Source organism: Oncorhynchus masou, unplaced genomic scaffold, assembly GCF_036934945.1.
Source record: "Oncorhynchus masou masou isolate Uvic2021 unplaced genomic scaffold, UVic_Omas_1.1 unplaced_scaffold_2175, whole genome shotgun sequence".
Taxonomy (NCBI): domain Eukaryota; kingdom Metazoa; phylum Chordata; class Actinopteri; order Salmoniformes; family Salmonidae; genus Oncorhynchus; species Oncorhynchus masou.
Genome location: NW_027016832.1, coordinates 15,407 through 42,652, shown reverse-complemented (window position 1 = coordinate 42,652; position 27,246 = coordinate 15,407). Strand labels below are relative to the sequence as shown.

Sequence of the window (27,246 nt, the reverse complement as noted above, 5' to 3'; positions counted from 1 at the left end):
TTCTACCTTCTGAGTATCTCTTCTACTTTCTGAGTATCTCTCATACCTTCTGAGTATCTCTTCTACCTTCTGAGTATCTCTTCTACCTTCTGTATCTCTTCTACTTTCTGAGTATCTCTTCTACCTTCTGAGTATCTCTTCTACTTTCTGAGTATCTCTCATACCTTCTGAGTATCTCTTCTATCTTCTGAGTATCTCTCATACCTTCTGAGTATCTCTTCTACCTTCTGAGTATCTCTTCTACCTTCTGGGTATCTCTTCTACTTTCTGAGTATCTCTCATACCTTCTGAGTTTCTCTTCTATCTTCTGTACCAAGACCTGGCTATGGCTCGGTTAACCATTGACAAGAGTAACAACTAAGAGATAAACACCTACATGAAGCACAACACTGCTTACCATATTTTATTTATAGTCTATATCAGGGCTGTCAAACTCACTTTGCCACGGAGGCTGCATCTTCAACGAGGTCTGAAGGGCCAAACTGAGAATTGGTGATATTTCCTCGCCGTCAAAATTTGCAAAACATTTCCTCTATCCATCGTTTTTGGGATTTTACGATACTCCCCGAATGTCTAGCTTTCATTTAGGTGACTATTAGCAAAGCTGGACATACTTTGTATGTAGATCCATTATACTTTCTACACTGTTTTGATTTGGTTTTAGTCGTTTTAAAGTGTATTGAGTCCCCCCCCACCACACCCCCCAAATTTTTATTTCAAACTTGTATACATTTTCTTTTACTCAAACCACCCGTGGGCTGTATGTTTGACACCCCTGGTCTATACATAACAGTACAATTTAAATATAACAGAAGGCATCACTACTTTTATTCATTGTCATTACTTAGCTACTATCCATGTTAAATAGACACACTTTTTTTGTAAGAAACCATAGTAAGGCATTATTGTACATGTAACAGAACAGACATGTAGATTTCACTTCAGGAGGGGAAAAAGGTTAGTCATTGAGCTGGAAGCAGAAGACAACGGCTACAACGGCGAGAGGTGTGTAGTTACAAGGCCAGGGTTGGTGCTAAACGCACTGCACTCTGAAGTCAATTTCCACCAAGTGTGCAGAGTGACGAATGCTGTGGATGTCGGCTCAGGCGTCAAAATTAGCTTTTAAAGTCAAGCCCTGCCGAGGACTGGAACAGAATGTTGAAACCCTGCCGAGGACTGGAACAGAATGTTGAAACCCTGCCGAGGACTGGAACAGAATGTTGAAACCCTGCCGAGGACTGGAACAGAATGTTGAAACCCTGCCGAGGACTGGAACAGAATGTTGAATCCCGGCCTGGGACCGGATCAGAAAGTGGAACCCCGGCCTGAGACCGGATCAGAATGTGGAACCCCGGCCTAAGACCGGATCAGAATGTGGAACCCCGGCCTGGGACCGGATCAGAATGTGGAACCCCGGCCTAAGACCGGATCAGAATGTGGAACCCCGGCCTGGGACCGGATCAGAATGTGGAACCCCGGCCTGGGACCGGATCAGAAAGTGGAACCCCGGCCTGGGACCGGATCAGAAAGTGGAACCCCGGCCTGGGACCGGATCAGAATGTGGAACCCCGGCCTGGGACCGGATCAGAATGTGGAACCCCGGCCTGGAACCGGATCAGAATGTGGAACCCCGGCCTGGGACCGGATCAGAATGTGGAACCCCGGCCTGGGACCGGATCAGAATGTGGAACCCCGGCCTGGGACCGGATCAGAAAGTGGAACCCCGGCCTGGACCGGATCAGAATGTGGAACCCCGGCCTGGAACCGGATCAGAATGTGGAACCCCGGCCTGGGACCGGATCAGAAAGTGGAACCCCGGCCTGGGACCGGATCAGAATGTGGAACCCCGGCCTGGGACCGGATCAGAAAGTGGAACCCCGGCCTAGGACCGGATCAGAATGTGGAACCCCGGCCTGGAACCGGATCAGAATGTGGAACCCCGGCCTGGGACCGGATCAGAATGTGGAACCCCGGCCTAGGACCGGATCAGAATGTGGAACCCCGGCCTGGAACCGGATCAGAATGTGGAACCCCGGCCTAAGACCGGATCAGAATGTGGAACCCCGGCCTAAGACCGGATCAGAATGTGGAACCCCGGCCTGGGACCGGATCAGAATGTGGAACCTCGGCCTGGGACCGGATCAGAATGTGGAACCCCGGCCTGGGACCGGATCAGAAAGTGGAACCCCGGCCTGGGACCGGATCAGAAAGTGGAACCCCGGCCTAGGACCGGATCAGAAAGTGGAACCCCGGCCTAGGACCGGATCAGAATGTGGAACCCCGGCCTGGGACCGGATCAGAATTTTTTTAAAGTGCCATCATATCTAATAGTCAGTGATGTTAAGAGGAGGATTTGTAGCTGCTTCATTGTTGGGGGAATTTACATCATCTGATATGATTTCTGGAAACCATATATATGCTCCTCCCACTGACATAGTAAACTAACTATATGCTCCTCCCACTGACATAGAAAACAAACTATATGCTCCTCCCACTGACATAGAAAACAAACTATATGCTCCTCCCACTGACATAGAAAACAAACTACATGCTCCTCCCACTGACATAGAAAACAAACTACATGCTCCTCCCACTGACATAGAAAACAATCCTGGTTTGTAGATTTCCAGTATCAGAAGAAAATAAAATGTTAGGAAAGCTTCCGGAATATTGCCATCCTAATCTGGCACTACTAGCAGAGATGTGGCTAACATCTCTCTCTCTCTCTCCTGCTAGCAGAGGGAAAAGCGTCGCGAGTTTATGTTCATCTTGGTGACCCCTATGAGTCTCAGCGGGGTGGAGAGTCCGAACCCGGGGGTGACGGGGGAGTCAAAGAGTAGGTCGCTCAACTCATCTCTCTCCTCCAGCCCGTAGGTGGCATCGTTGAGCATACGGCGGTGCTGGTGACACGTCTGCTCGATCTTCAGTTTGTTGATGTCGCTATGGAGACGCATCAGCTGATGGGCCAACTGCTGGTCCTGGAGAGGCATTTCATTCTGGAGGGAGGGGGAGGGGGGATAGAGATTTAGGGATAGATTCAAAACTGACCGTGGAAGATCTGCATTGTAATGCTAATGACATTTAACGTTAATTTCCGATTGAGCAGACAGATGCAAAGTTTACTGTGAACGTAGAAACATTGCCTTTAAAAGGTGTGATTCGATTGAATAGTTTGTTTCTAATGTTGACAGTAGATGTTAATGCCAGTGTGTCGGTAATATGGTCACCGCAACAGCCCTCGGTGTAGTCTGGCCTTAACAACAGGGGTATAGTCTGGCCTTAACAACAGGGGTGTCGTCTGGCCTTAACAACAGGGGTGTAGTCTGGCCTTAACAACAGGGGTGTAGTCTGGCCTTAACAACAGGGGTGTAGTCTGGCCTTGACCACCAAGGGTGTAGTCTGGCCTTAACCACCAAGGGTGTAGTCTGGCCTTGACCACCAAGGGTGTAGTCTGGCCTTAACCACCAAGGGTGTAGTCTGGCCTTAACCACCAAGGGTGTAGTCTGGCCTTAACCACCAAGGGTGTAGTAGACAATGCTGCGGAATGTTGATGCGTCAACAAACTCTAATAGGGTTACCAAATTCCGCGAAAATTTCCCCAAATTCCCAACTTTTCCAGAAATCCTGGTTGGAGGATTCTAGATTTCATGCTACTTATTACATCCTGATATTGATCTTGATATTGATCTTGATATTGATCCTGATATTGATCTTGATATTGATCTTGATATTGATCTTGATATTGATCCTGATATTGATCTTGATATTGATCTTGATATGGATCTTGATATTGATCTTGATATGGATCTTGATATGGATCTTGATATTGATCTTGATATTGATCTTGATATTGATCTTGATATTGATCCTGATATTGATCTTGATATGGATCTTGATATGGATCTTGATATTGATCTTGATATGGATCTTGATATTGATCTTGATATTGATCCTGATATTGATCCTGATATTGATCTTGATATTGATCTTGATATGGATCTTGATATGGATCTTGATATTGATCTTGATATGGATCTTGATATGGATCTTGATATTGATCTTGATATTGATCTTGATATTGATCCTGATATTGATCTTGATATTGATCTTGATATTGATCCTGATATTGATCTTGATATTGATCCTGATATTGATCTTGATATTGATCTTGATATTGATCTTGATATTGATCTTGATATTGATCTTGGGTATTCTACAATCAGGATTTCTGGAAAACCTTGGAATTTTGGGAAAGTGTGACTGGATTTTTAAACTCTCATTGACAGGAAGCCCCTCCCCCTAGCATTACCAGGAAGCCCCTCTCCCTAGCATTACCAGGAAGCCCCTCTCCCTAGCATTACCAGGAAGCCCCTCTCCCTAGCATTACCAGGAAGCCCCTCCCCCTAGCATTGACAGGAAGCCCCTCCCCCTAGCATTGACAGGAAGCCCCTCCCCCTAGCATTGACAGGAAGCCCCTCCCCCTAGCATTACCAGGAAGCCCCTCCCCCTAGCATTGACAGGAAGCCCCTCCCCTAGCATTACCAGGAAGCCCCTCCCCCTAGCATTGACCAGGAAGCCCCTCCCCCTAGCATTGACAGGAAGCCCCTCCCCCTAGCATTGACCCCTCCCCTAGCATTGAAGCCCCTCTCCCTAGCATCCCCTGACAGGAAGCCCCTCCCCCTAGCATTGACAGGAAGCCCCTCCCCCTAGCATTGACAGGAAGCCCCTCCCCTAGCATTGACCAGGAAGCCCCTCCCCCTAGCATTGACAGGAAGCCCCTCCCCCTAGCATTGACAGGAAGCCCCTCCCCCTAGCATTGACAGGAAGCCCCTCTCCCTAGCATTGACAGGAAGCCCCTCCCCCTAGCATTGACAGGAAGCCCCTCCCCCTAGCATTGACAGAAAGCCCCTCTCACTTGAATTCAGTTGTATTGGAGATACAGCACTGAACCAAGAAACAGTCACCAATACTTCTGTTGCTCTCACCAGTTCTTTCCTGAGCCACCCCACAGCCTCATCGACGTTCTTAAATCTCCTCGGCACTCCAGAGGGCAGGTTGTGCTGCCAGGTCAAACCCGAGGTCAGGAGGCTCTCTCTGGGCTCCCCCGGTTGTCGTTTGGCCTTCTCCTGCTCCTCTTGTTGCTCTGCGTGGAGCTCCTGCTCTAGCTGTGGTTCAGCCAGACATTTGGTGCTCTCACTGTCTGACCTGCCCTCACTCTGGGGCACTACCCGTTGCTCTTCTGGCTCCACTAAGTCCCTGGTGCTCTGCTGTGGTACAGTCAGGGTTTTGGTGCTATGGGCCTCTAAACGGGCCTTCCACTCGATGTAGGACAGCCTCCGTGTTTCCAGCCTCAGCTTCTGCGCCAGGGCCTTGAGGTTCATCATATGGTCTTCTGAAGCCGAACCCTCCTTCTCCTCCTCCACCTGGTCAATCAATCAAACCAATGTTTTTTATTAAGCCTGTTTTTAATTCAGAAATTGGTGCTTTACAGTAACCCGGCCTAGACCCCAAAGCAGAAGCACATGTCGGAGAAATTAGCCTAGCGGGCCACACTAATGTCGCGAGCTGACATAAATATGTGTTACATGTATGAAGCTCGCAAGATCAGTGTGGCTCGCGAGGCTATTGGGAAAAACTCCCTAAAAGGAAGAAACCTAGAGAGAAACCAGGCACAGATGGGAGGCCCATTCTCTTTTGGCAGTATACCGGGTGTGGGACAGATTGTATCTCACCTGGTCTGTCTCCTCCACCGGGTCCCAGGCACTATACACCTTGATCCTGGGGGTGGAGCCTGCTTCCATGACAACCCCGGGAATAAGAACCACACCTGGCTACTAGAATCAAACTAGTGGTAGTAGTCAAGAGAAGTTGGTCGCAGTATGATGTACTCTTCACCGGGGCCTCCGTCGCTCTGACTTGTTTGTGAGCGGGTGGTTGTAGATCTTGTGAGAATAGATTAGAACAATTCTTTGTTCTACCTGTGTTCTGTTGTAGCTCTACACTGTAAAATGGTGGTTATGGCCCTTTGTGTTGTGGTTTAATTCAATGTAATAGACCATTCTCTGTGGGTGTGAGAAGGAAGTTCTAGATCTTGCGTCACCATTCTGACTGGCTCTGATGGTTTCTTTATGAGGACAGCACAAAGATAGAGGTAATCCACATTAGGATTTAAGTAACTTTGAAAAAAGCCTCCTTCATTGAGAGCTCCCTCTTCAAAGCTTCCTCTGTGTATCCTTGGTGTTTCCAGTCTGGGATGAGGCGTCCTCTTGTGTCTACGAATCAAAGACACGAACAGAGAAAACAATGATGTCAAATATAATGTTTTTTTTTCCCCTCACACTTGCTGAGTAAAGTAGATTGAAGCTTCTGGGCAAATCAGAAATTACTTGACTAAAATGATTCAGCGTAGCCTTAGTTCCCACAGTCTGTTGACGTGGGAGTTTTATACAGGCCTCTGTGTCCCAAATTGCGCCCTACTATTCCCTAGTCATACGTGGTGCACTGTGAAGGTAACAGGGAACCGTTTGGAATGCAGCCGTACGGTATACAGGTAACAGGGAACCGTTTGGAATGCAGCCGTACGGTATACAGGTAACAGGGAACCGTTTGGAATGCAGCCGTACGGTATACAGGTAACAGGGAACCGTTTGGAATGCAGCCGTACGGTATACAGGTAACAGGGAACCGTTTGGAATGCAGCCGTACGGTATACAGGTAACAGGGAACCGTTTGGAATGCAGCCGTACGGTATACAGGTAACAGGGAACCGTTTGGAATGCAGCCGTACAGTATACAGGTAACAGGGAACCGTTTGGAATGGAATGCAGTATACGGTAACGGAACCGTTTGGAATGCTGGTAACAGGGAACCGTTTGGAATGCAGCCGTACTAACAGGGAACCGTTTGGAATGCAGCCGTACGGTATACAGGTAACAGGGAACCGTTTGGAATGCAGCAGTACTGTTTGGAATGCAGCCGTACGGTATACAGGTAACAGGGAACCGTTTGGAATGCAGCCGTACGGTATACAGGTAACAGGGATCCGTTTGGAATGCAGCCGTAGGGAACCGTTTGGAATGCAGCCGTATATACAGGTAACAGGGAACCGTTTGGAATGCAGCCGTGCGGTATACAGGTAACAGGGAACCGTTTGGAATGCAGCCGGTATACAGGGAACCGTTTGGAATGCAGGTAACAGGGAACCGTTTGGAATGCAGCCGTACGGTATACAGGTAACGGAACCGTTTGGAATGCAGCCGTACGGTATACAGGTAACAGGGAACCGTTTGGAACGCAGCCGTACGGTATACAGGTAACAGGGAACCGTTTGGAATGCAGCCGTACGGTATACAGGGAACCGTTTGGAATGCAGCCGTACGGTATACAGGTAACGGAACCGTTTGGAATGCAGCAGTACTGTTTGGAATGCAGCCGTACGGTATACAGGTAACAGGGAACCGTTTGGAATGCAGCCGTACGGTATACAGGTAACAGGGAACCGTTTGGAATGCAGCCGTACGGTATACAGGTAACAGGGAACCGTTTGGAATGCAGCCGTACGGTATACAGGTAACAGGGAACCGTTTGGAATGCAGCCGTACGGTATACAGGTAACAGGGAACCGTTTGGAATGCAGCCGTACGGTATACAGGTAACAGGGAACCGTTTGGAATGCAGCCGTACGGTATACAGGTAACAGGGAACCGTTTGGAATGCAGGCGTACGGTATACAGGTAACAGGGAACCGTTTGGAATGCAGCCGTACGGTATACAGGTAACAGGGAACCGTTTGGAATGCAGCCGTACGGTATACAGGTAACAGTTTGGAATGCAGCCTTACGGTATACAGGTAACAGGGAACCGTTTGGAATGCAGCAGTACTGTTTGGAATGCAGTATACAGGTAACAGGGAACCGTTTGGAATGCAGCCGGTAACAGGGACCGTTTGGAATGCAGGTATACAGGTAACAGGGAACCGTTTGGAATGCAGCCGTACGGTATACAGGTAACAGGGAACCGTTTGGAATGCAGCCGTACGGTATACAGGTAACAGGGAACCGTTTGGAATGCAGCCGTGCGGTATACAGGTAACAGGGAACCGTTTGGAATGCAGCCGTCACGGTATACAGGTAACAGGGAACCGTTTGGAATGCAGCCGCAGGTAACAGGGAACCGTTTGGAATGCAGCAGGTAACAGGGAACCGTTTGGAATGCAGCCGTACGGTATACAGGTAACAGGGAACCGTTTGGAATGCAGCCGTATGCGGTATACAGGTAACAGGGAACCGTTTGGAATGCAACCAGGGAACCGTTTGGAATGCAGCCGTACGGTACACAGGTAACAGGGAACCGTTTGGAATGCAGCAGTACTGTTTGGAATGCAGCGGTATACAGGTAACAGGGAACCGTTTGGAATGCAGCCGTACGCACGTACGGTATACAGGTAACAGGGAACCGTTTGGAATGCAGCCATACGGTATACAGGTTACAGGGAACCGTTTGGAATGCAGCCGTACGGTATACAGGTAACAGGGAACCGTTTGGAATGCAGCCGTACGGTATACAGGGAACCGTTTGGAATGCACACAGGTAACAGGGAACCGTTTGGAATGCAGCCGTACGGTATACAGGTAACAGGGAACCGTTTGGAATGCAGCCGTACGGTATACAGGTGACAGGGAACCGTTTGGAATGCAGCCGTACGGTATACAGGTGAACAATGAACCGTTACAGGAACCGTTTGGAATGCAGCCGTACGGTATACAGGGAATTTGGACAGGTGGTAACAGGGAACCGTTTGGAATGCAGCCGTACGGTATACAGGTAACAGGGAACCGTTTGGAATGCAGCCGTACGGTATACAGGTAACAGGGAACCGTTTGGAATGCAGCCGTGACAGGTAACAGGGAACCGTTTGGAATGCAGCCGTGCGGTATACAGGTGACAGGGAACCGTTTGGAATGCAGCCGTACGGTATACAGGTGACAGGGAACCGTTTGGAATGCAGCCGTACGGTAACCGTTTGGAATGCAGCCGTGGTATACAGGTAAGAGGGAACCGTTTGGAATGCAGCCGTACGGTATACAGGTAACAGGGAACCGTTTGGAATGCAGCCGTATATACAGGTGACAGGGAACCGTTCGGAATGCAGCCGTACGGTATACAGTTGACAGGGAACCGTTTGGAATGCAGCCGTACGGTATACAGGTAACAGGGAACCGTTTGGAATGCAGCCGTATGGTATACAGGTAACAGGGAACCGTTTGGAATGCAGCCGTACGGTATACAGGTAACAGGGAACCGTTTGGAATGCAGCCGTACGGTATACAGGTAACAGGGAACCGTTTGGAATGCAGCCGTACGGTATACAGGGAACCGTTTGGAATGCAGCCGTACAGTATACAGGGAACCGTTTGGAATGCAGCCGTACGGTATACAGGTAACAGGGAACCATTTGGAATGCAGCCGTACGGTATACAGGTAACAGGGAACCGTTTGGAATGCAGCCGTACGGTATACAGGTAACAGGGAACCGTTTGGAATGCAGCCGTACATACAGGTAACAGGGAACCGTTTGGAATGCAGCCGTACAGGGAACCGTTTGGAATGCAGCCGTACGGTATACAGGTAACAGGGAACCGTTTGGAATGCAGCCGTACAGTATACAGGTAACAGGAACCGTTTGGAATGCAGCCGTACGGTATACAGGTAACAGGGAACCGTTTGGAATGCAGCCGTAACAGGTTACAGGGAACCGTTTGGAATGCAGCCGTACGGTATACAGGTAACAGGTAACAGGGAACCGTTTGGAATGCAGCCGTATGGTATACAGGTAACAGGGAACCGTTTGGAATGCAGCCGTACGGTAGACAGGTAACACAGGTCTTACGTGAAACATGCCCTTGGTTTCATTTCTATCAGGTCATTGATCACTGACCTGCCTATCACACATAATCTACATCTACATTCAAATCCATAGTAACTAAGACAGTTGTCATAATGGATAATATAATTCATTTTTTATTGTTCTTTAGTTTTTTTATATCCTCATGTTGTGTAGTAAATACTTCAGTTTATATTTTCCTAGTTTTTCCTGTGAAGCACATTGTGCTGTGTTCCATGTCTGAAATGTTCTGTATAAATAAAGTTTGATTTGATTAGAATGCAGGGGTTCTCAAACCTCTGTTCTCAAATGTTATAGCTCTGAACTAGCTCACTGGAGTCATTTTTTTCAATGGCTTCATAATGAATTCATTCATAATGAATTAACATCTTGAATCCATTCTGATTCATGTTGAATCCATTCTGATTCATGTTGAAACCATTCTGATTCATGTTGAATCCATTCTGATTCTGATTCATGTTGAATCCATTCTGATTCATGTTGAATCCATTCTGATTCATATTGAATCAATTATGTTGAATCCATTCTGATTCATATTGAATCAGGTGTGTTTAGCTCTGGATCAAATCAAATCCTTTGAACAAGATGGAGGTCCCCGAGGACAGGTTTAGAGAAACCACTGTTACAATACAGACTCTAGAATAACCATCAAGCCAATGACAAACGTTGTTCAATCAGTAACAAATGTTTTTGTTGTATAACAACCGTGCAAATAGAACAAACTACCGATATGGTTTGGTTGGGAACCTCTTCATAGCTGTTGGTTGTTGCCGTGCATTACAGAGAAATAAAGCACAACCTAGCATGCCTTTCAAACCAATCAGAAACAAGTATTCAACAATGTGGTAGAAATGTAATCCTATGTCAGCACTCCTACTCTGAGACGGTTGATACATGCCCCAGACCTAATCTCTCTCCGACTACAACCTTAATTAATACGCATCGACCAATGATCTTACAGAGATCAGCAATCCTGCCAAACACACCTCTCCTCTCTCTTGTCTTACTACACTGAACAACAATATATAAAACGCAATATGTAACCATTTGTAAAATATTTTACTGAGTTACATTTCATATATGGATATTAGTCAATGTAAATAAATGCATTAGTCCCTAATACATTGATTTCACGTGATTTTTTAGATCAGAAAACCAGTCAGTATCTGGTGTGACCACCATTTGCCTCATGCAGCGTGACACATCTCCTTCACATAGAGTTGATCAGGCTGGTGATTGTGGCCTGTGTAATGTTGTCCCACTCCTCTTCATTGGCTGTGTGAAGATTCTGGATATTGGCAGGAACTGGAACACATTGTCGTACACGTCGATCCAGAGCATCCCAAACATGCTCAATGGGGAACATGTCTGGTGAGTATGCAGGCCATGGAAGAACTGGGACATTTTCAGCTTCCAGGAATTGGGGCCGTGCATTATCATGCTAAAACATGAGGTGATGAAGGTAGATGAATGGCACAACAATGGGCCTCAGGATCTTGTCACAGTAACTCTGTACATTAAAATTGCCATTGATAAAATGCAATTATGTTCGTTGTCCGTAGCTATGCCTGCCCATACCATAACCCCACCGTCACCATGGGGCACTCTGTTCAGTGGGTGGTGACTCAGTCCAGTTAACATTTAGTGTTTGGTTATTCAGTAACATGGCATTTAGTGTTTGGTGATTCAGTCAGTCCAGTAACATGACATTTAGTCTGTGGTGATTCAGTCCAGTTCAGTAACTTGACATTTAGTGTTTGGTGATTCAGTTCAGTAACTTGGCATTTAGTGTTTGGTGATTCAGTAACATGACATTTAGTCTTTGATTCAGTCCAGTTCAGTAACTTGACATTTAGTGTTTGGTGATTCAGTCAGTAACATGACATTTAGTGTTTGGTGATTCAGTCCAGTCCAGTAACATGACATTTAGTGTTTGGTGATTCAGTCCAGTCATGACAGTAACATGGCATTTAGTGTTTGGTGATTCAGTCCAGTCCAGTAACATGACATTTAGTGTTTGGTGATTCAGTAACCATTTAGTAACATAACATGGCATTTAGTGTTTGATGATTCAGTCCAGTTAACATGACATTTAGTGTTTGGTGATTCAGTTCAGTCCAGTAACATGGCATTTAGTGTTTGGTGATTCAGTAACATGACATTTAGTGTTTGGTGATTCAGTCCAGTCCAGTAACATGACATTTAGTGTTTGGTGATTCAGTTCAGTCCAGTAACATGACATTTAGTGTTTGGTGATTCAGTCCAGTTCAGTAACATGACATTTAGTGTTTGGTGATTCAGTCCAGTCCAGTAACATGACATTTAGTGTTTGGTGATTCAGTTCAGTCAGTAACATGACATTTAGTGTTTGGTGATTCAGTCCAGTCCAGTAACATGGCATTTAGTGTTTGGTGATTCAGTAACATGACATTTAGTGTTTGGTGATTCAGTTCAGTCCAGTAACATGACATTTAGTGTTTGGTGATTCAGTCCAGTCCAGTAACATGACATTTAGTGTTTGGTGATTCAGTTCAGTCCAGTAACATGGCATTTAGTGTTTGGTGATTCAGTCCAGTCCACTTGGCATTTAGTGTTTGGTGGTTCACATTTTAGTGTTTGGTGATTCAGTCCAGTCCAGTAACATGGCATTTAGTGTTTGGTGATTCAGTCCAGTCCAGTAACATGACATTTAGTGTTTGGTGATTCAGTCCAGTCCAGTAACATGACATTTAGTGTTTGGTGATTCAGTCCAGTCCAGTAACATGACATTTAGTGTTTGGTGATTCAGTCCAGTTCCTTGGCATTTAGTAACATGACATTTAGTGTTTGGTGATTCAGTCCAGTCCAGTAACATGGCATTTAGTGTTTGGTGATTCAGTAACATGGCATTTAGTCAGTCAGTAAACATGACATTTAGTGTTTGGTGATTCAGTCCAGTCCAGTAACATGGCATTTAGTGTTTGTGATTCAGTAACATGGCATTTAGTGTTTGGTGTTTGATCAGGTAACATGGCATTTAGTGTTTGGTGGTTCAGTAACATGACATTTAGTGTTTGGTGATTCAGTCAGGTAACATGACATTTAGTGTTTGGTGATTCAGTAACATGACATTTAGTGTTTGGTGATTCAGTCAGGTAACATGGCATTTAGTGTTTGGTGATTCAGTAACATGACATTTAGTGTTTGGTGATTCAGTCCAGTCCAGTAACATGGCATTTAGTGTTTGGTGATTCATTTCAGTTCAGTAACTTGACATTTAGTGTTTGGTGATTCAGTAACATGACATTTAGTGTTTGGTGATTCAGTCCAGTTCAGTAACATGGCATTTAGTGTTTGGTGATTCAGTCCAGTCCAGTAACATGGCATTTAGTGTTTGGTGATTCAGTCCAGTTCAGTAACATGGCATTTAGTGTTTGGTGATTCAGTCCAGTAACATGGCATTTAATTCATGTAACATGCATTTAGTGTTTGGTGATTCAGTCCAGTCCAGTAACATGACATTTAGTGTTTGGTGATTCAGTCCAGTAACATGACATTTAGTGTTTGGTGATTCAGTCCAGTCCAGTAACATAACATTTAGTGTTTGGTGATTCAGTAACATGGCATTTAGTGTTTGGTGATTCATTTCAGTTCAGTAACTTGACATTTAGTGTTTGGTGATTCAGTAACATGACATTTAGTGTTTGGTGATTCAGTCCAGTTCAGTAACATGGCATTTAGTGTTTGGTGATTCAGTCCAGTCCAGTAACATGGCATTTAGTGTTTGGTGATTCAGTCCAGTTCAGTAACATGGCATTTAGTGTTTGGTGATTCAGTCCAGTAACATGGCATTTAGTGTTTGGTGATTCAGTCCAGTAACATGGCATTTAGTGTTTGGTGATTCAGTCCAGTCCAGTAACATAACATTTAGTGTTTGGTGATTCAGTTAACATGACATTTAGTGTTTGGTGATTCTCCAGTCCAGTAACATAACATTTAGTGTTTGGTGATTCAGTAACAAAAATTCAGTTCAGATCTGACTTTTCAAAAAAATTTTCTTAATCAGGATACTGCTGAACTGTTAATGTTCACTCATGTAGTCATGACTACCTGCTGCATGGAATGTCTGGACTGAGACTGTTCTCTCTCTCTCTCTCTCTCTCTCTCTCTCTCTCTCTCTCTCTCTCTCTCTCTCTCTCTCTCCCTCTCTCTCCTCTCTCTCTCTCTCTCTCTCTCCTCTCTCATCTCTCTCTCTGTCTCTCTCTCTCTCTCTCTCTCTCTCACACACACACACATATCACTATTGATCATACAGAAGGCTATAGAGATATTCTATTGATCAACAAGGAACTGTGATAAAATAATGTGCGCTAAATAAATACGAAACAATGCGTGCACTGTGCCCTCTTTATTTGCATTAGGCTGTATCCTCTTTTGCAATAACATTGCAGTGAGATTGAAGCCCGTTCTGAATATGTAAACTGTATCTACAGAGCGTTTACCCGTCATTGGAGCTACCTTGAGAAAAGGCCAGACATTAGGCTACGCATGCAGTCCGAGTTAATATTTCAACCGCGTCGAAATTCTCATGGCAGTTTCTGGCATTTCATTTTCCGGGGAGAAACCCTTTAGAAAATGTTTTTTTTTAGATTAGCCCTACAGCACTGTGCTGCGTTACGCAGTAGTATATTATGACGTTTGAATGACTAAATGACTTCAGAGATTGAAGATGATACATTTTATTGAAATGCGCAATGTGATATTCCAATTCATTGGATAAACCAATAATGTTACATGTTGCGCTGTTCTATCGCCGTATAGCTTTTTCTACGGCTAAAATACATCATGCTCAAGTATTTTTCTCTTATGTTGGCCTGAATGTAATAGAATGTAAAGCAGTGTAGGAATCCCCTATTACCAAACTAAATCAGACGCATGCATGGCGCACATTTACCTGGATCGTTCTCGTAACCTATTGCGCGATCGGATTAAATCCAGTCCATCCCTGATTAAAGGCAATTCATTAAAGAGCGGATTGCGTACACCCGCTATCAGTGATATGAGTAACAGTTATTTCAGTCCAAATTCAGCCCACTTGTTTAATGAATGTAGGGGTTAGTGATGGGTCGTTCACGAGCGAACGGCTCTTTTTCAATGAATCTTTTTGTTCAACGTCGGGAACCGAATCTCATCGGTGAAAGAGCCGTTCATTTGTCTCGCTTATTTGCATACTGCTACTGCTTTTTAAGCTCAAAACAAACGTTTTTCTTCAGATAAATTACAAAATAATTATGTAAAGAGAGTGAATCCTCACTGTAGAAGCAACACATAGCGGGAGAGTGTGTCAATCTGGTGCACGCTGATTTTTCAGTGCGTAAAAAAAAATGTTTTGCTGGCCATCTGACATAATGGTAGTCTAACTTTTGGTCTTTATATTGGAGATTTGCAATTTTGTCATGGTTGGTCCATTTTTAAGCATTTTGAACATAAAGGTTTGGGAAGCAAATGAGCCGGATACTTTACGTGAACCGAGCCAATTGAGCCGACTCACCAAAAATACTCGGAATGCCCATCACTCGTTGGGGAGCATAGGGGCAAAGTCAGGAGACCGAGGTTGCCAGGAGACGCCTCGGGAATGCCAGTCAAGTCTCGGCCTGCTGGTCTCCCAAATGGCGCCATATTCCCTTTATAGTGCACTGCTTTTGACCAGGACCCATAGGTCTAGTGCGCCATTGAGACCGTTAGCCCCGTGCCCCCCGGCTGCGATGGGCCAACGCGGAAGCAACTGTGACAGAAGCAAAAGATTTAGATTATTTTGTTTTATTTAATTCAACAACAGAAGCACTACTGTTTTTACAAAGGGGGACACATACAAATAGGGTGAAATAGACACTTTGAACAACTATATATATATATATATATATATATATATATATGTTATTATAGTATATGTTATTATATTTAAGTTATAATAGTATGTACGTTATTACCGTATATGTTATAATAGTTATGTTATTATAGTATATAGGTTAATATAGTATTTCTGTTATTATAGTATAAGTTAATATAGTATCTGTTAAAATGGTATATAAGTTACTAAAGTATATACGTTATTATAGTATATACGTTATTATAGTATATAAGTTAACGTGATACCATCAACAAGACCGTTAGATGTACTGAGAGATAAAGGTCGAACAGCTCTTTCTGCTTCCTCTTCTGGCAGCTTTTGGAACTTTTTGTGGAGGCTTGGGCCCAATGATAATGCCATAAACTCATCATTACTAGGACCCTCCTTTGAACATGTGTATTGTGGCATAAATAAGTAGAGGGGAGTCTGATTAGATTGCTCTCATATCCCAACAACAGCAAAAATGGGATAACTTTAATGAGGATATTGAGCCCTGACCACCCCCTTTTTGGTTAGGCTTGTGTAGATGAAACTAATGTATTAAATATGTTATTTAGTGTCTGTATTTTTTAAATTGTATTTAACTAGGCAAGTCAGTTAAGAACAAATTCTTATTTATAATGACGGCCAAGGAACAGTGGGTTAACTGCCTTGTTCAGGGGGCAGAACGACAGTTTTACCTTGTCAGCTCAGGGATTTGATCCACCAACGCCACTAGGCTACCTGCCGCCCTGTTTTTATAGGGGATGGCTTAATCCAGGTAACAGTTCTGGCATTTTCAAAATATAAACAAGCTATTAACAGGTGTGCTTTGTTAAAAGATCATTTGTGGAATTTCTTTCCTTCTTTCCTTCTTAATGCATTTGAGCCAATCAGCTGGGTTGTGACAAGGTAGGGGTGGTATACAGAAGATAGCCCTATTTGGTAAAAGACCAAGTATTATGGCAAGAACAACTCAAATAAGCAAAGGTAAACAACAGTCCATCATTACTTTAAGACATGAAGGTCAGTCAATCTTGAAAATCTCAAGAACTTTGACAGTTGCTTCAAGTGCAGTCACAAAAACCATCAAGAGCTGTGATGAAACTGGCTCTCATGAGGACCGCCACAGGAAAGGAAGACTCAGAGTTACCTCTGCTGCAGAGGATAAGCTCATTAGAGTTACCAGCCTCAGACATTGCAGCCCAAATAAATGCTTCACAGAGTTCAAGTAACAGACACATCTCAACACCAACTGTTCAGAGGAGACTGCGTGAATCAGGCCTTCCAGGTCGAATTGCTGCAAAGAAACCACTACTGAAGGACACCATTAAAAATAAAAGACTTGCTTGCGCCAAAAAACACGAGCAATGGACATTAGACCAGTGTAAATCTGTCCTTTGATCTGATGAGTCCAAATTTGAGATTTTTGGTTCCAACCGCTGTGTCTTTGTGAGACGCAGAGAAGGTGAACGGATGATCTACCTATCTGTGGTTCCCACCATGAAACATGGAGAGGGAGATGTGGGGGTGCTTTGCTGGTGACGCTGGGATTTGTTTAGAATTCAAGGCACACTGAACCAGCATGGCTACCACAGCATTCTGCTGCGATATACGCCATCCCATCTGGTTCGCTCTTAGTTGGACAATCATTTGTTTTTGAAGAGGACAATGAGCCAACACACCTCCTGGCTGTGTGTTGGCTACTTGAGCAAGAAGGAGAGTGATGGGAGTGATGAATCAGATTACCTGGCCTCCACAATCACCCGACCTCAACATAATTGAGTTGTTTGGGATGATTTGGACTGCAGATTGAAGGAAAAGCAGCCAACAGTTGCTCAGCATATGTGGGAACTCCATCAAGACTGTTGGAAAAGCATTCCAGGTTAAGCTGGTTGAGAGAATGCCAAGAGTGTGCACGGCTGTCATCAAGGCAAAGGGTGGTTACTGTGAAGAATCTCAAATATAAAATATATTTAGATTTGTTTAACCTCTTGATGCTATGGGGGCGCTATTTCATTTTTGGATAAAAAGACGTGCCCGTTTTAAGCGCAATATTTTGTCACAAAAAGATACTCGACTATGCATATAATTGATAGCTTTGGAAAGAAAACACTCTGACGTTTCCAGAACTGCAAAGATATTCTCTGTGCGTGCCCTAGAACGGGAGCTACAGGCAAAACCAAGATGAAAAAGTTTGACGTTGTTGGTGACTGAATTTTCGGTTCGTTTCGGTAGCCAAATGTGATGTACAAAACGGAGCGATTTCTCCTACACAAAGATTCTTTCAGGAAAAACTAAACATTTGCTATGTAACTGAGAGTCTCCTCATTGAAAACATCCGAAGCTCTTCAAAGGTAAATGATTTTATTTATTTGGTTTATCTGGTTTTTGTGAAAATGTTGCGTGCTAAATGCTACTCAAAATGCTAAGCTAGCTTTGCATACTCTTACACAAATTAGTGAATTGCTATGGTTCAAAAGTATATTTTGAAAATCTGAGATGACAGTGTTGTTAAGAAAAGGCTAAGCTTGAGAGCAGACGCATTATTTTCATTTTATTTGCGATTTTCAGAAATCGTTAACGTTGCGTTATGCTAATGAGCCTGAGGCTTTATTCACGATCCCGGATCCGGGATGGGGAGTATCAAGAGGTTTTTTGGTTACTACATGATTCCATGTGTTATTTAATAGTTTTGATGTCTTCACTATTATTCTATAGTGTAGAATAGTACAAATAAATAAAAACCCTTGAATGAGTAGGTGTGTCCAAACTGTTGCCTTTAACTGTATATATACCAGGATTTTGGAAATTCTCCTGCAACCCCATTTTTATCAGGTGACCCCACATGAGGTCACAAACCTTAGTTTGGGAACTGCAGGTCTAATAGAACAAATAAGGTTTTCTTTAACTTCTTACAGATTATGTACCTGTACAGGAACCAAATCAGCGGAAATTCCAGAGCGCCAACTAATTGTACTCGATACAACTTAAACTTTCATTAAAACTCACATGCAGGGTACTCAATTAAAGCCACACTCGTTGTGAATATAGCCAACATGTCAGATTTGTAAAATGCTTTTCGGTGAAAGCATGAGAAGCTATTATCTGATAGCATGCAGTCCCCAGAAACACACAAAGGGACGTAAACAAAGAAATTAGCGTAGCCGGCGCTACACAAAACGCAGAAATAAAATATAAAACATTCATTACCTTTGACGAGCTTCTTTGTTGGCACTCCTATATGTCCCATAAACATCACAATTGGGTCTTTTTTTCGATTAAATCGGTCCATATATACCCAAAATGTCCATTTATGAACACAGAGAAATCCATGGAAAAAGTCACGTTTCCGAACACGACGTCATTTTATAAAGTTCATAAAGTTGCCTATAAACTTTGACAAAACACTTCAACCTACTTCTGTAATCCAAGTTTAGGTATTAGTAAATAGTTCAATAGTTAATCAAATAGCTACCCGGTCTTTCTGCATTAACCCTTTCTGCACTCTTTATACTCGTCACTGCTGCTACTGTTTACTATCTGTCATTTTATTCCTAGTCATATGTACATATCTACCTCAAACTAGCTCGTACTGCTGCACATCCACTCAGTACTGGTACCCTGTGTATAGAGACAAGTTATCATTGACTCAGTACAGGTAAAGTTATAATTATTCATTGTGTATTTATTATTACTTGTTTTAATTTTCTATTATTTCTCTATTTTCTTTCTCTCTGCGTTGTTGGGAAGGGCCTGTAAGTAAGCATTTCACTGTTAGTCTACACCTGTTGACAAATACGATTTGATTTGATAATTGGATTTGACTTATTATTGAGCATTGATGTGAATCACACTGCTGATCTATCATTTAACTATTATTATTGATAACTACATTGAAGCACTCATTACTTCCCGCTATGGTGACCAGTGGACAGCCAATGAAAAACGGTGCTCTTGCAACAGCTGTATAGTGTGGATCCCAGCCTATAGAATAACAGCTGCATTATGAGGATCCCAGCCTATAGAATAACAGCTGCATTATGAGGATCCCAGCCTATAGAATAACAGCTGCATAGTGAGGATCCCAGCCTATAGAATAACAGCTGTATAGTGAGGATCCCAGCCTATGGAATAGCAGCTGCATAGTGCAGATCCCAGCTTATAGAATAACAGCTGTATAGTGTGGATCCCAGCCTATAGAATAACAGCTGCATAGTGCAGATCCCAGCCTATAGAATAACAGCTGTATAGTGAGGATCCCAGCCTATAGAATAACAGCTGCATAGTGAGGATCCCAGCCTATAGAATAACAGCTGCATAGTGAGGATCCCAGCCTATAGAATAACAGCTGCATAGTGAGGATCCCAGCCTATGGAATAACAGCGACATAGTGAGGATCCCAGCCTATAGAATAACAGCTGCATAGTGAGGATCCCAGCCTATAGAATAACAGCGACATAGTGTGGATCCCAGCCTATAGAATAACAGCTGCACAGTGTGGATCCCAGCCTATGGAATAACAGCGACATAGTGTGGATCCCAGCCTATAGAATAACAGCTGCATAGTGAGGATCCCAGCCTATAGAATAACAGCTGCATAGTGTGGATCCCAGCCTATAGAATAACAGCGACATAGTGTGGATCCCAGCCTATAGAATAACAGCGACATAGTGTGGATCCCAGCCTATGGAATAACAGCTGCATTATGTGGATCCCAGCCTATAGAATAACAGCTGCACAGTGTGGATCCCAGCCTATAGAATAACAGCGACATAGTGTGGATCCCAGCCTATAGAATAACAGCGACATAGTGTGGATCCCAGCCTATAGAATAACAGCTGCATAGTGAGGGTCCCAGCCTATAGAATAACAGCTGCACAGTGTGGATCCCAGCCTATAGAATAACAGCGACATAGTGAGGATCCCAGCCTATAGAATAACAGCGACATAGTGTGGATCCCAGCCTATGGAATAACAGCTGCATTATGTGGATCCCAGCCTATAGTATAACAGCTGCACAGTGTGGATCCCAGCCTATAGAATAACAGCTGCATAGTGTGGATCCCAGCCTATAGAATAACAGCGACATAGTGAGGATCCCAGCCTATAGAATAACAGCGACATAGTGTGGATCCCAGCCTATAGAATAACAGCTGCACAGTGTGGATCCCAGCCTATGGAATAACAGCGACATAGTGTGGATCCCAGCCTATAGAATAACAGCGACATAGTGTGGATCCCAGCCTATAGAATAACAGCGACATAGTGTGGATCCCAGCCTATAGAATAACAGCAACATAGTGTGGATCCTAGCCTATAGAATAACAGCTGTAGTGTGGATCCCAGCCTATAGAATAACAGCGACATAGTGAGGATCCCAGCCTATAGAATAACAGCGACATAGTGAGGATCCCAGCCTATAGAATAACAGCGACTTAGTGTGGATCGCAGCCTATAGAATAACAGCGACATAGTGTGGATCCCAGCCTATAGAATAACAGCTGCATAGTGAGGATCCCAGCCTATAGAATAACAGCTGCATTATGAGGATCCCAGCCTATAGAATAACAGCGACATAGTGAGGATCCCAGCCTATGGAATAACAGTGACATAGTGAGGATCCCAGCCTATAGAATAACAGCTGCATAGTGTGGATCCCAGCCTATAGAATAACAGCGACATAGTGAGGATCCCAGCCTATAGAATAACAGCGACATAGTGAGGATCCCAGCCTATAGAATAAAAGTTTGAGGGAGTTCCTCCGTTCTTAACTCCTCCGTGGTGTTGTGCTCCACATATGAAAAACTATCTAATTTAAGAAGACCACGAGCGGGGCATTTATTGCTCCATCTATTCCGTGCTAATTCACTTTCTTCCCCATAGGCTCAAACTCACGCTGTTGATAGACTTAAATAGCTGCAAATGATCAAGATACCAAAGTCAGTACAGGCGAGGTCGGTATAGGGGCATCAAAGCAGGGACCGAGAGACTGAAAAAACAGCTTCTATCTCAAGGTCATCAGGCCATCAGACTGTTAAACTGCCATCACTAACACAGAGAGGCTGATGCCAACATACAGTGGGGGAAAAAAGTATTTAGTCAGCCACCAATTGTGCAAGTTCTCCCACTTAAAAAGATGAGTGAGGCCTGTCATTTTCATCATAGGTACACTTCAACTATGACAGACAAAATGAGAAGAAAAATCCAGAAAATCACATTGTAGGATTTTTAATGAATTTATTTGCAAATTATGGTGGAAAATAAGTATTTGGTCGATAACAAAAGTGTATCTCAATACTTGTTATATACACTTTGTTGGTAATGACAGAGGTCAAATGTTTTCTGTAAGTCTTCACAAAGGTTTTCACACACTGTTGCTGGTATTTTGGCCCATTCCTCCATGCAGATCTCCTCTAGAGCAGTGATGTTTTGGGGCTGTTGCTGGGCAACACGGATTTTCAACTCCCTCCAAAGATTTTCTATGGGGTTGAGATCTGGAGACTGGCTAGGCCACTCCAGGACCTTGAAATGCTTCTTACGAAGCCACTCTTTCGCTACCCGGGCGGTGTGTTTGGGATCATTGTCATGCTGAAAGACCCAGCCACGTTTCATCTTCAATGCCCTTGCTGATGGAAGAAGGTGTTCACTCAAAATCTCACGATACATGGCCCCATTCATTCTTTCCTTTACACGGATCAGTCGTCCTGGTCCTTTTGCAGAAAAACAGCCCCAAAGCATGATGTTTCCACCCCCATGCTTCACAGTAGGTATGGTGTTCTTTGGATGCAACTCAGCACTCTTTGTCCTCCAAACACGACGAGTTGAGTTTTTACCAAAAAGTTATATTTTGGTTTCATCTGACCATATGACAATCTCCCAATCTTCTTCTGGATCATCCAAATGCTCTCTAGCAAACTTCAGACGGGCCTGGACATGTACTGCCTTAATCAGGGGGACACGTCTGGCACTGCAGGATTTGAGTCCCTGGTGGTGTAGTGTGTTACTGATGGTAGGCTTTGTTACTTTGGTCCCAGCGCTCTGCAGGTCATTCACTAGGTCCCCCGGTGTGGTTCTGGGATTTTTGCTCACCGTTCTTGTGATCATTTTGACCCCACGGGGTGAGATCTTGCGTGGAGCCCCAGATCGAGGGAGATTATCACTGCTCTTGTATGTCTTCCATTTCCTAATAATTGCTCCCACAGTTGATTTCTTCAAACCAAGCTGCTTACCTATTGCAGATTCAGTCTTCCCAGCCTGGTGCTGGTCTACAATTTTGTTTCTGGTGTCCTTTGACAGCTCTTTGGTCTTGGCCATAGTGGAGTTTGGAGTGTGACTGTTTGAGGTTGTGGACAGGTGTCTTTTATACTGATAACAAGTTCAAACAGATGCCATTAATACAGGTAACGAGTGGAGGACAGAGAAGCCTCTTAAAGAAGAAGTTACAGGTCTGTGAGAGCCAGAAATCTTGCTTGTATGTAGGTGACCAAATACTTATTTTCCACCATAATTTGCAAATAAATTAATTAAAAATTGCATTTTTTTCTCATTTTGTCTGTCATAGTTGAAGTGTACCTATGAGGAAAATTACAGGCCTCTCTCATCTTTTTAAGTGGGAGAACTTGACTAAATACTTTTTTGCCCTACTGTATGAGTTATAATAGTATATGTTATTATAGTATATAGGTTATTATAGTATATAAGTTATTATACTATATGTTATTATACTATATGTTGTTATAGTATATTGGTTATTATAGTATATAAGTTATAGTTTTAATTCTTAGGGTTAGGCATCCTGCCAGCGGGACAACTGTCAACGACTTCCGGTGAAATTGGAGGGCGTGCAATTCAAATAAATAATCAAAAAAATTATGGATATTAAACATTGAGGTACATATCAGTTAAAAGCTTAAATCCGTGTTAGTCTATCAGCATTGTTCCATTTACAATAGGCTTTACAGCGAAAGTATGCCATGCAATTGTTTGAGGATGGCGCCCCACATCAAAATATTTTCATCCAGCACAGGTTTCATAAATTCACAAATAGCGATTAAATACTCACTGACTTTTTGAAAATCTTCCTCTGATTTGTCATCCAAAGGGTCCCAGCTACAACGTGTAGTGTCGTTTTGTTAGATAAAATCCTTCTTTATGTCCCAAAAAGTATGTTTAGTTGGCGCCATCGATTTGAGTAGTCCACTCGTTAAACTTGCAGAGAAAGGAATCCAAAAAGCTACTGCTAAACTTTGTTAAAACAAGTCAAAATACATAACTATCCAATCCTCAGTTACCCTAAAATGTAATTAAACTATAATATTTAATACGGATAGAAGTATGTTCAATAGGAAAATTATATTAGCAGAAGCGCGTCCTCTTCATCGCGAGCGCACAGACTGATTTCCAACTCCCAGTACTAAAACTCACTTCCTCGTTTTGGAAGAAACAAGCCTGAAACCTAGAACAAAGACTGGTGACATCTAGTGGAAACCATGGGAATTGCAATGGATATTTCGCTATACCTTCGGGCATATTCCACCAGGGGCAAATCAGGTGTTTTAGATATAATTCAAGTTATATTAAATCAAAGCCAGACTGGAACGATTATTTTAGCAGGCGAACTAAATCATACGTTCGATAAGATTGACAGATGTAGAATAAAAAAAGCTAATTCAAGGAACCTACAGAGGCAGAAAAATGTCTACAAATAATTTACAGCACTCTTCTCAACAACAAAAAGACCACTCCTTTTTTTCTCAAAGTAAAAAAAAGCTATTCAACAATTTACTACATTTTTATTTCCACAAATGCACACTTTTATTTCCACAAATGCACACTATACTGGATTCTAAAATACATGACATAGTGATATCAGATCATTCTCCTGTAGCATGCTTAATTGCACCAACAGATACTACACAGTGACAGAATATGGAGAATGAACAGAGCGCTTCTTCAAGACCCGAAATGTATTGAATATGCCAATAAAAAAATAAAAACCTTTACCGTTACAAATGTAGACATAGAGGATAGAAAAAACCCAACCCCCAATGAAATTTGGGATGCTTTTAAGGTGTACATTAGGGGAATGATAATCTCATAATTGCCAAAAGTTAAATCTGAATTCCAAATTCAAGGAAAATACAACTGCTGACCTTAAGCACGAATATGATATTTTACTTTTGAAGAGAGCCAACAACTAAACTCAAATAAAGCATACTACTTAATGGCAAATCAATCTGGTAAACATCTCTCTGCCCTCACAAAACGAATACATGCCAAAACAGTTAGAATCTTAAAAGAAAAAAAAAGTTAATTCCAAACAACAACACAATTAATTAAAATTTTAAAAGCTTCTATGAAAATCTATATAAATCAGAATTTGACAACAGTGGGACTGATCCTACAGTCTTCTTAGACTCAACAACCCTGAAGCAACTATCAGCAGACAAAAAATATCACTAAAAACAGAGATCACCCAAGAATAAATATTAGATACTGTTAAAACATTCACCTGGAGAAAAGCATCAGGAATGGATGGCTTTCCTATAGAATTATATTCAATCTTTTTTGGGGCAAAGTAGCTCCCTTATTTACACAAATGGCAGCACACCTCCTTCAGCTCAGTACTTTCTAGTTCCATGTATCAAAGTTATCTCAGTTATATTTAAACCAGAACAATCTGAAGAGTCCCCTACTGATTATAGACCCATAAGTTTAATACGTTTAGTAAGTTATGACAAAATAATAACAAATCTCATAAGCAATAGAATGTCAAATGTCTTACCAGACACTAACAAACAATACAAGAACATCTTTCAGTTTCATACAATATGCTAAAAAAAAGATATAGATTTAACAATAATGGCTGTTGATCCCGAAAATGATTTTTCTATTCAAAACTTTGGAAGCTTTCAAATTTACAAATGGAATAATACATGTAATATATAAATTATATAAATGTGCTAAATAAAAAATATACACACGTTATCTGATGAAAGTACTTTGAAAGAAGCACAAGACAGGGATGTCCTCTTACCCCCCTAATGTTTTTACTGGCAATGTTACCGCTTGCAGAAAGAATTAGATGGCACCCGAACATAACAGGTATCAGTATTGGTAAACATTAATATAAACTAAACTTATTTGCAGAAGACATCTCAATATGGGGCGGCAGGGTAGCCTACTAATTAGAGCATTGGACTAGTAACCAAAAGGTTGCAAGTTCAAACCACCGAGCTGACAAGGTACAAATCTGTCGTTCTGCCCCTGAACAGGCAGTTAACCCACTGTTCCTAGGCCATCATTAAAAATAAGAATTTGTTCTTAACTGACTTGCCTTGTTAAAAAAAGGTTTAAAAATATATATATATATGACTGACCAATATTGAAATCTCCATGCTTGCTAAAAATGGTTTTAGAATACTCAGGATATAAAATGAGGCAATAGGATTTTTTTTGTTAACCTTCCTGAGTCTGAGGGTGGTTTTAACCTTCCTGAGTCTGAGGGTGGTTTTAACCTTCCTGAGTCTGTGGGTGGTTTTAACCTTCCTGAGTCTGAGGGTGGTTTTAACCTTCCTGAGTCTGAGGGTGGTTTTAACCTTCCTGAGTCTGGAGGTGGTTTTAACCTTCCTGAGTCTGAGGGTGGTTTTAACCTTCCTGAGTCTGAGGGTGGTTTTAATCTTCGTGAGTCTGAGGGTGGTTTTAATCTTCCTGAGTCTGAGGGTGGTTTTAACCTTCCTGAGTCTGAGGGTGGTTTTAATCTTCGTGAGTCTGAGGGTGGTTTTAATCTTCGTGAGTCTGAAGGTGGTTTTAACCTTCCTGAGTCAGGCTTTTACTTGAGACATATAGTTAAATGCACTGAATAGGAACATTAAGTAATTATTGAACATGCACATGCTCATCCCCAGAATATTTGTATGTGTCTATTGTCAAAGGATAAAGGTAAAAGCATGAACAACTTCATATAAGAACACTATACAGTGCCTTGCGAAAGTATTCGGCCCCCTTGAACTTTGCAACCTTTTGCCACATTTCAGGCTTCAAACATAAAGATATAAAACTGTATTTTTTTGTGAAGAATCAACAAGTGGGACAGAATCATGAAGTGGAACGACATTTATTGGATATTTCAAACTTTTTTAACAAATCAAAAACTGAAAAATTGGGCGTGCAAAATTATTCAGCCCCTTTACTTTCAGTGTAGCAAACTCTCTCCAGAAGTTCAGTGAGGATCTCTGAATGATCCAATGTTGACCTAAATGACTAATGATGATAAATACAATCCACCTGTGTGTAATCAAGTCTCCATATAAATGCACCTGCACTGTGATAGTCTCAGAGGTCCGTTAAAAGCGCAGAGAGCATCATGAAGAACAAGGAACACACCAGGTAGGTCCGAGATACTGTTGTGAAGAAGTTTAAAGCCGGATTTGGATACAAAAAGATTTCCCAAGCTTTAACATCTTGAAAC

At 42.8% G+C, this 27,246-nt stretch overlaps 1 protein-coding gene across 1 annotated transcript; it reads right to left on the bottom strand.

Annotated features, from left to right (window-relative positions):
• Positions 1-721: 721 nt before the first annotated feature.
• On the bottom strand, positions 722-15,043 carry LOC135539210 (protein FAM167A-like). Its single transcript, XM_064965034.1, has 4 exons — positions 14,838-15,043; positions 5,733-6,272; positions 4,986-5,423; positions 722-2,996 (listed from the first exon to the last, which is right to left on the bottom strand). The coding sequence occupies exons 2-4, from the start codon at positions 5,799-5,801 to the stop codon at positions 2,733-2,735; spliced, it is 771 nt and encodes a 256-aa protein (XP_064821106.1). The 5' UTR covers positions 5,802-6,272; positions 14,838-15,043; the 3' UTR covers positions 722-2,732.
• Between the last annotated feature and the right edge of the window lie 12,203 nt (positions 15,044-27,246).

Excerpts from the sequence above, each read along its gene's own strand:
- LOC135539210 (XM_064965034.1), bottom strand. The coding sequence starts at position 5,801 with ATGGAAGCAGGCTCCACCCCCAGGATCAAGGTGTATAGTGCCTGGGAC. Across the intron at positions 5,424-5,732 it reads CGGTGGAGGAGACAGACCAG|GTGGAGGAGGAGAAGGAGGG; the intron begins GTGAGATACAAT and ends TTGATTGACCAG. Across the intron at positions 2,997-4,985 it reads GGTGGCTCAGGAAAGAACTG|AATGAAATGCCTCTCCAGGA; the intron begins GTGAGAGCAACA and ends CCCTCCCTCCAG.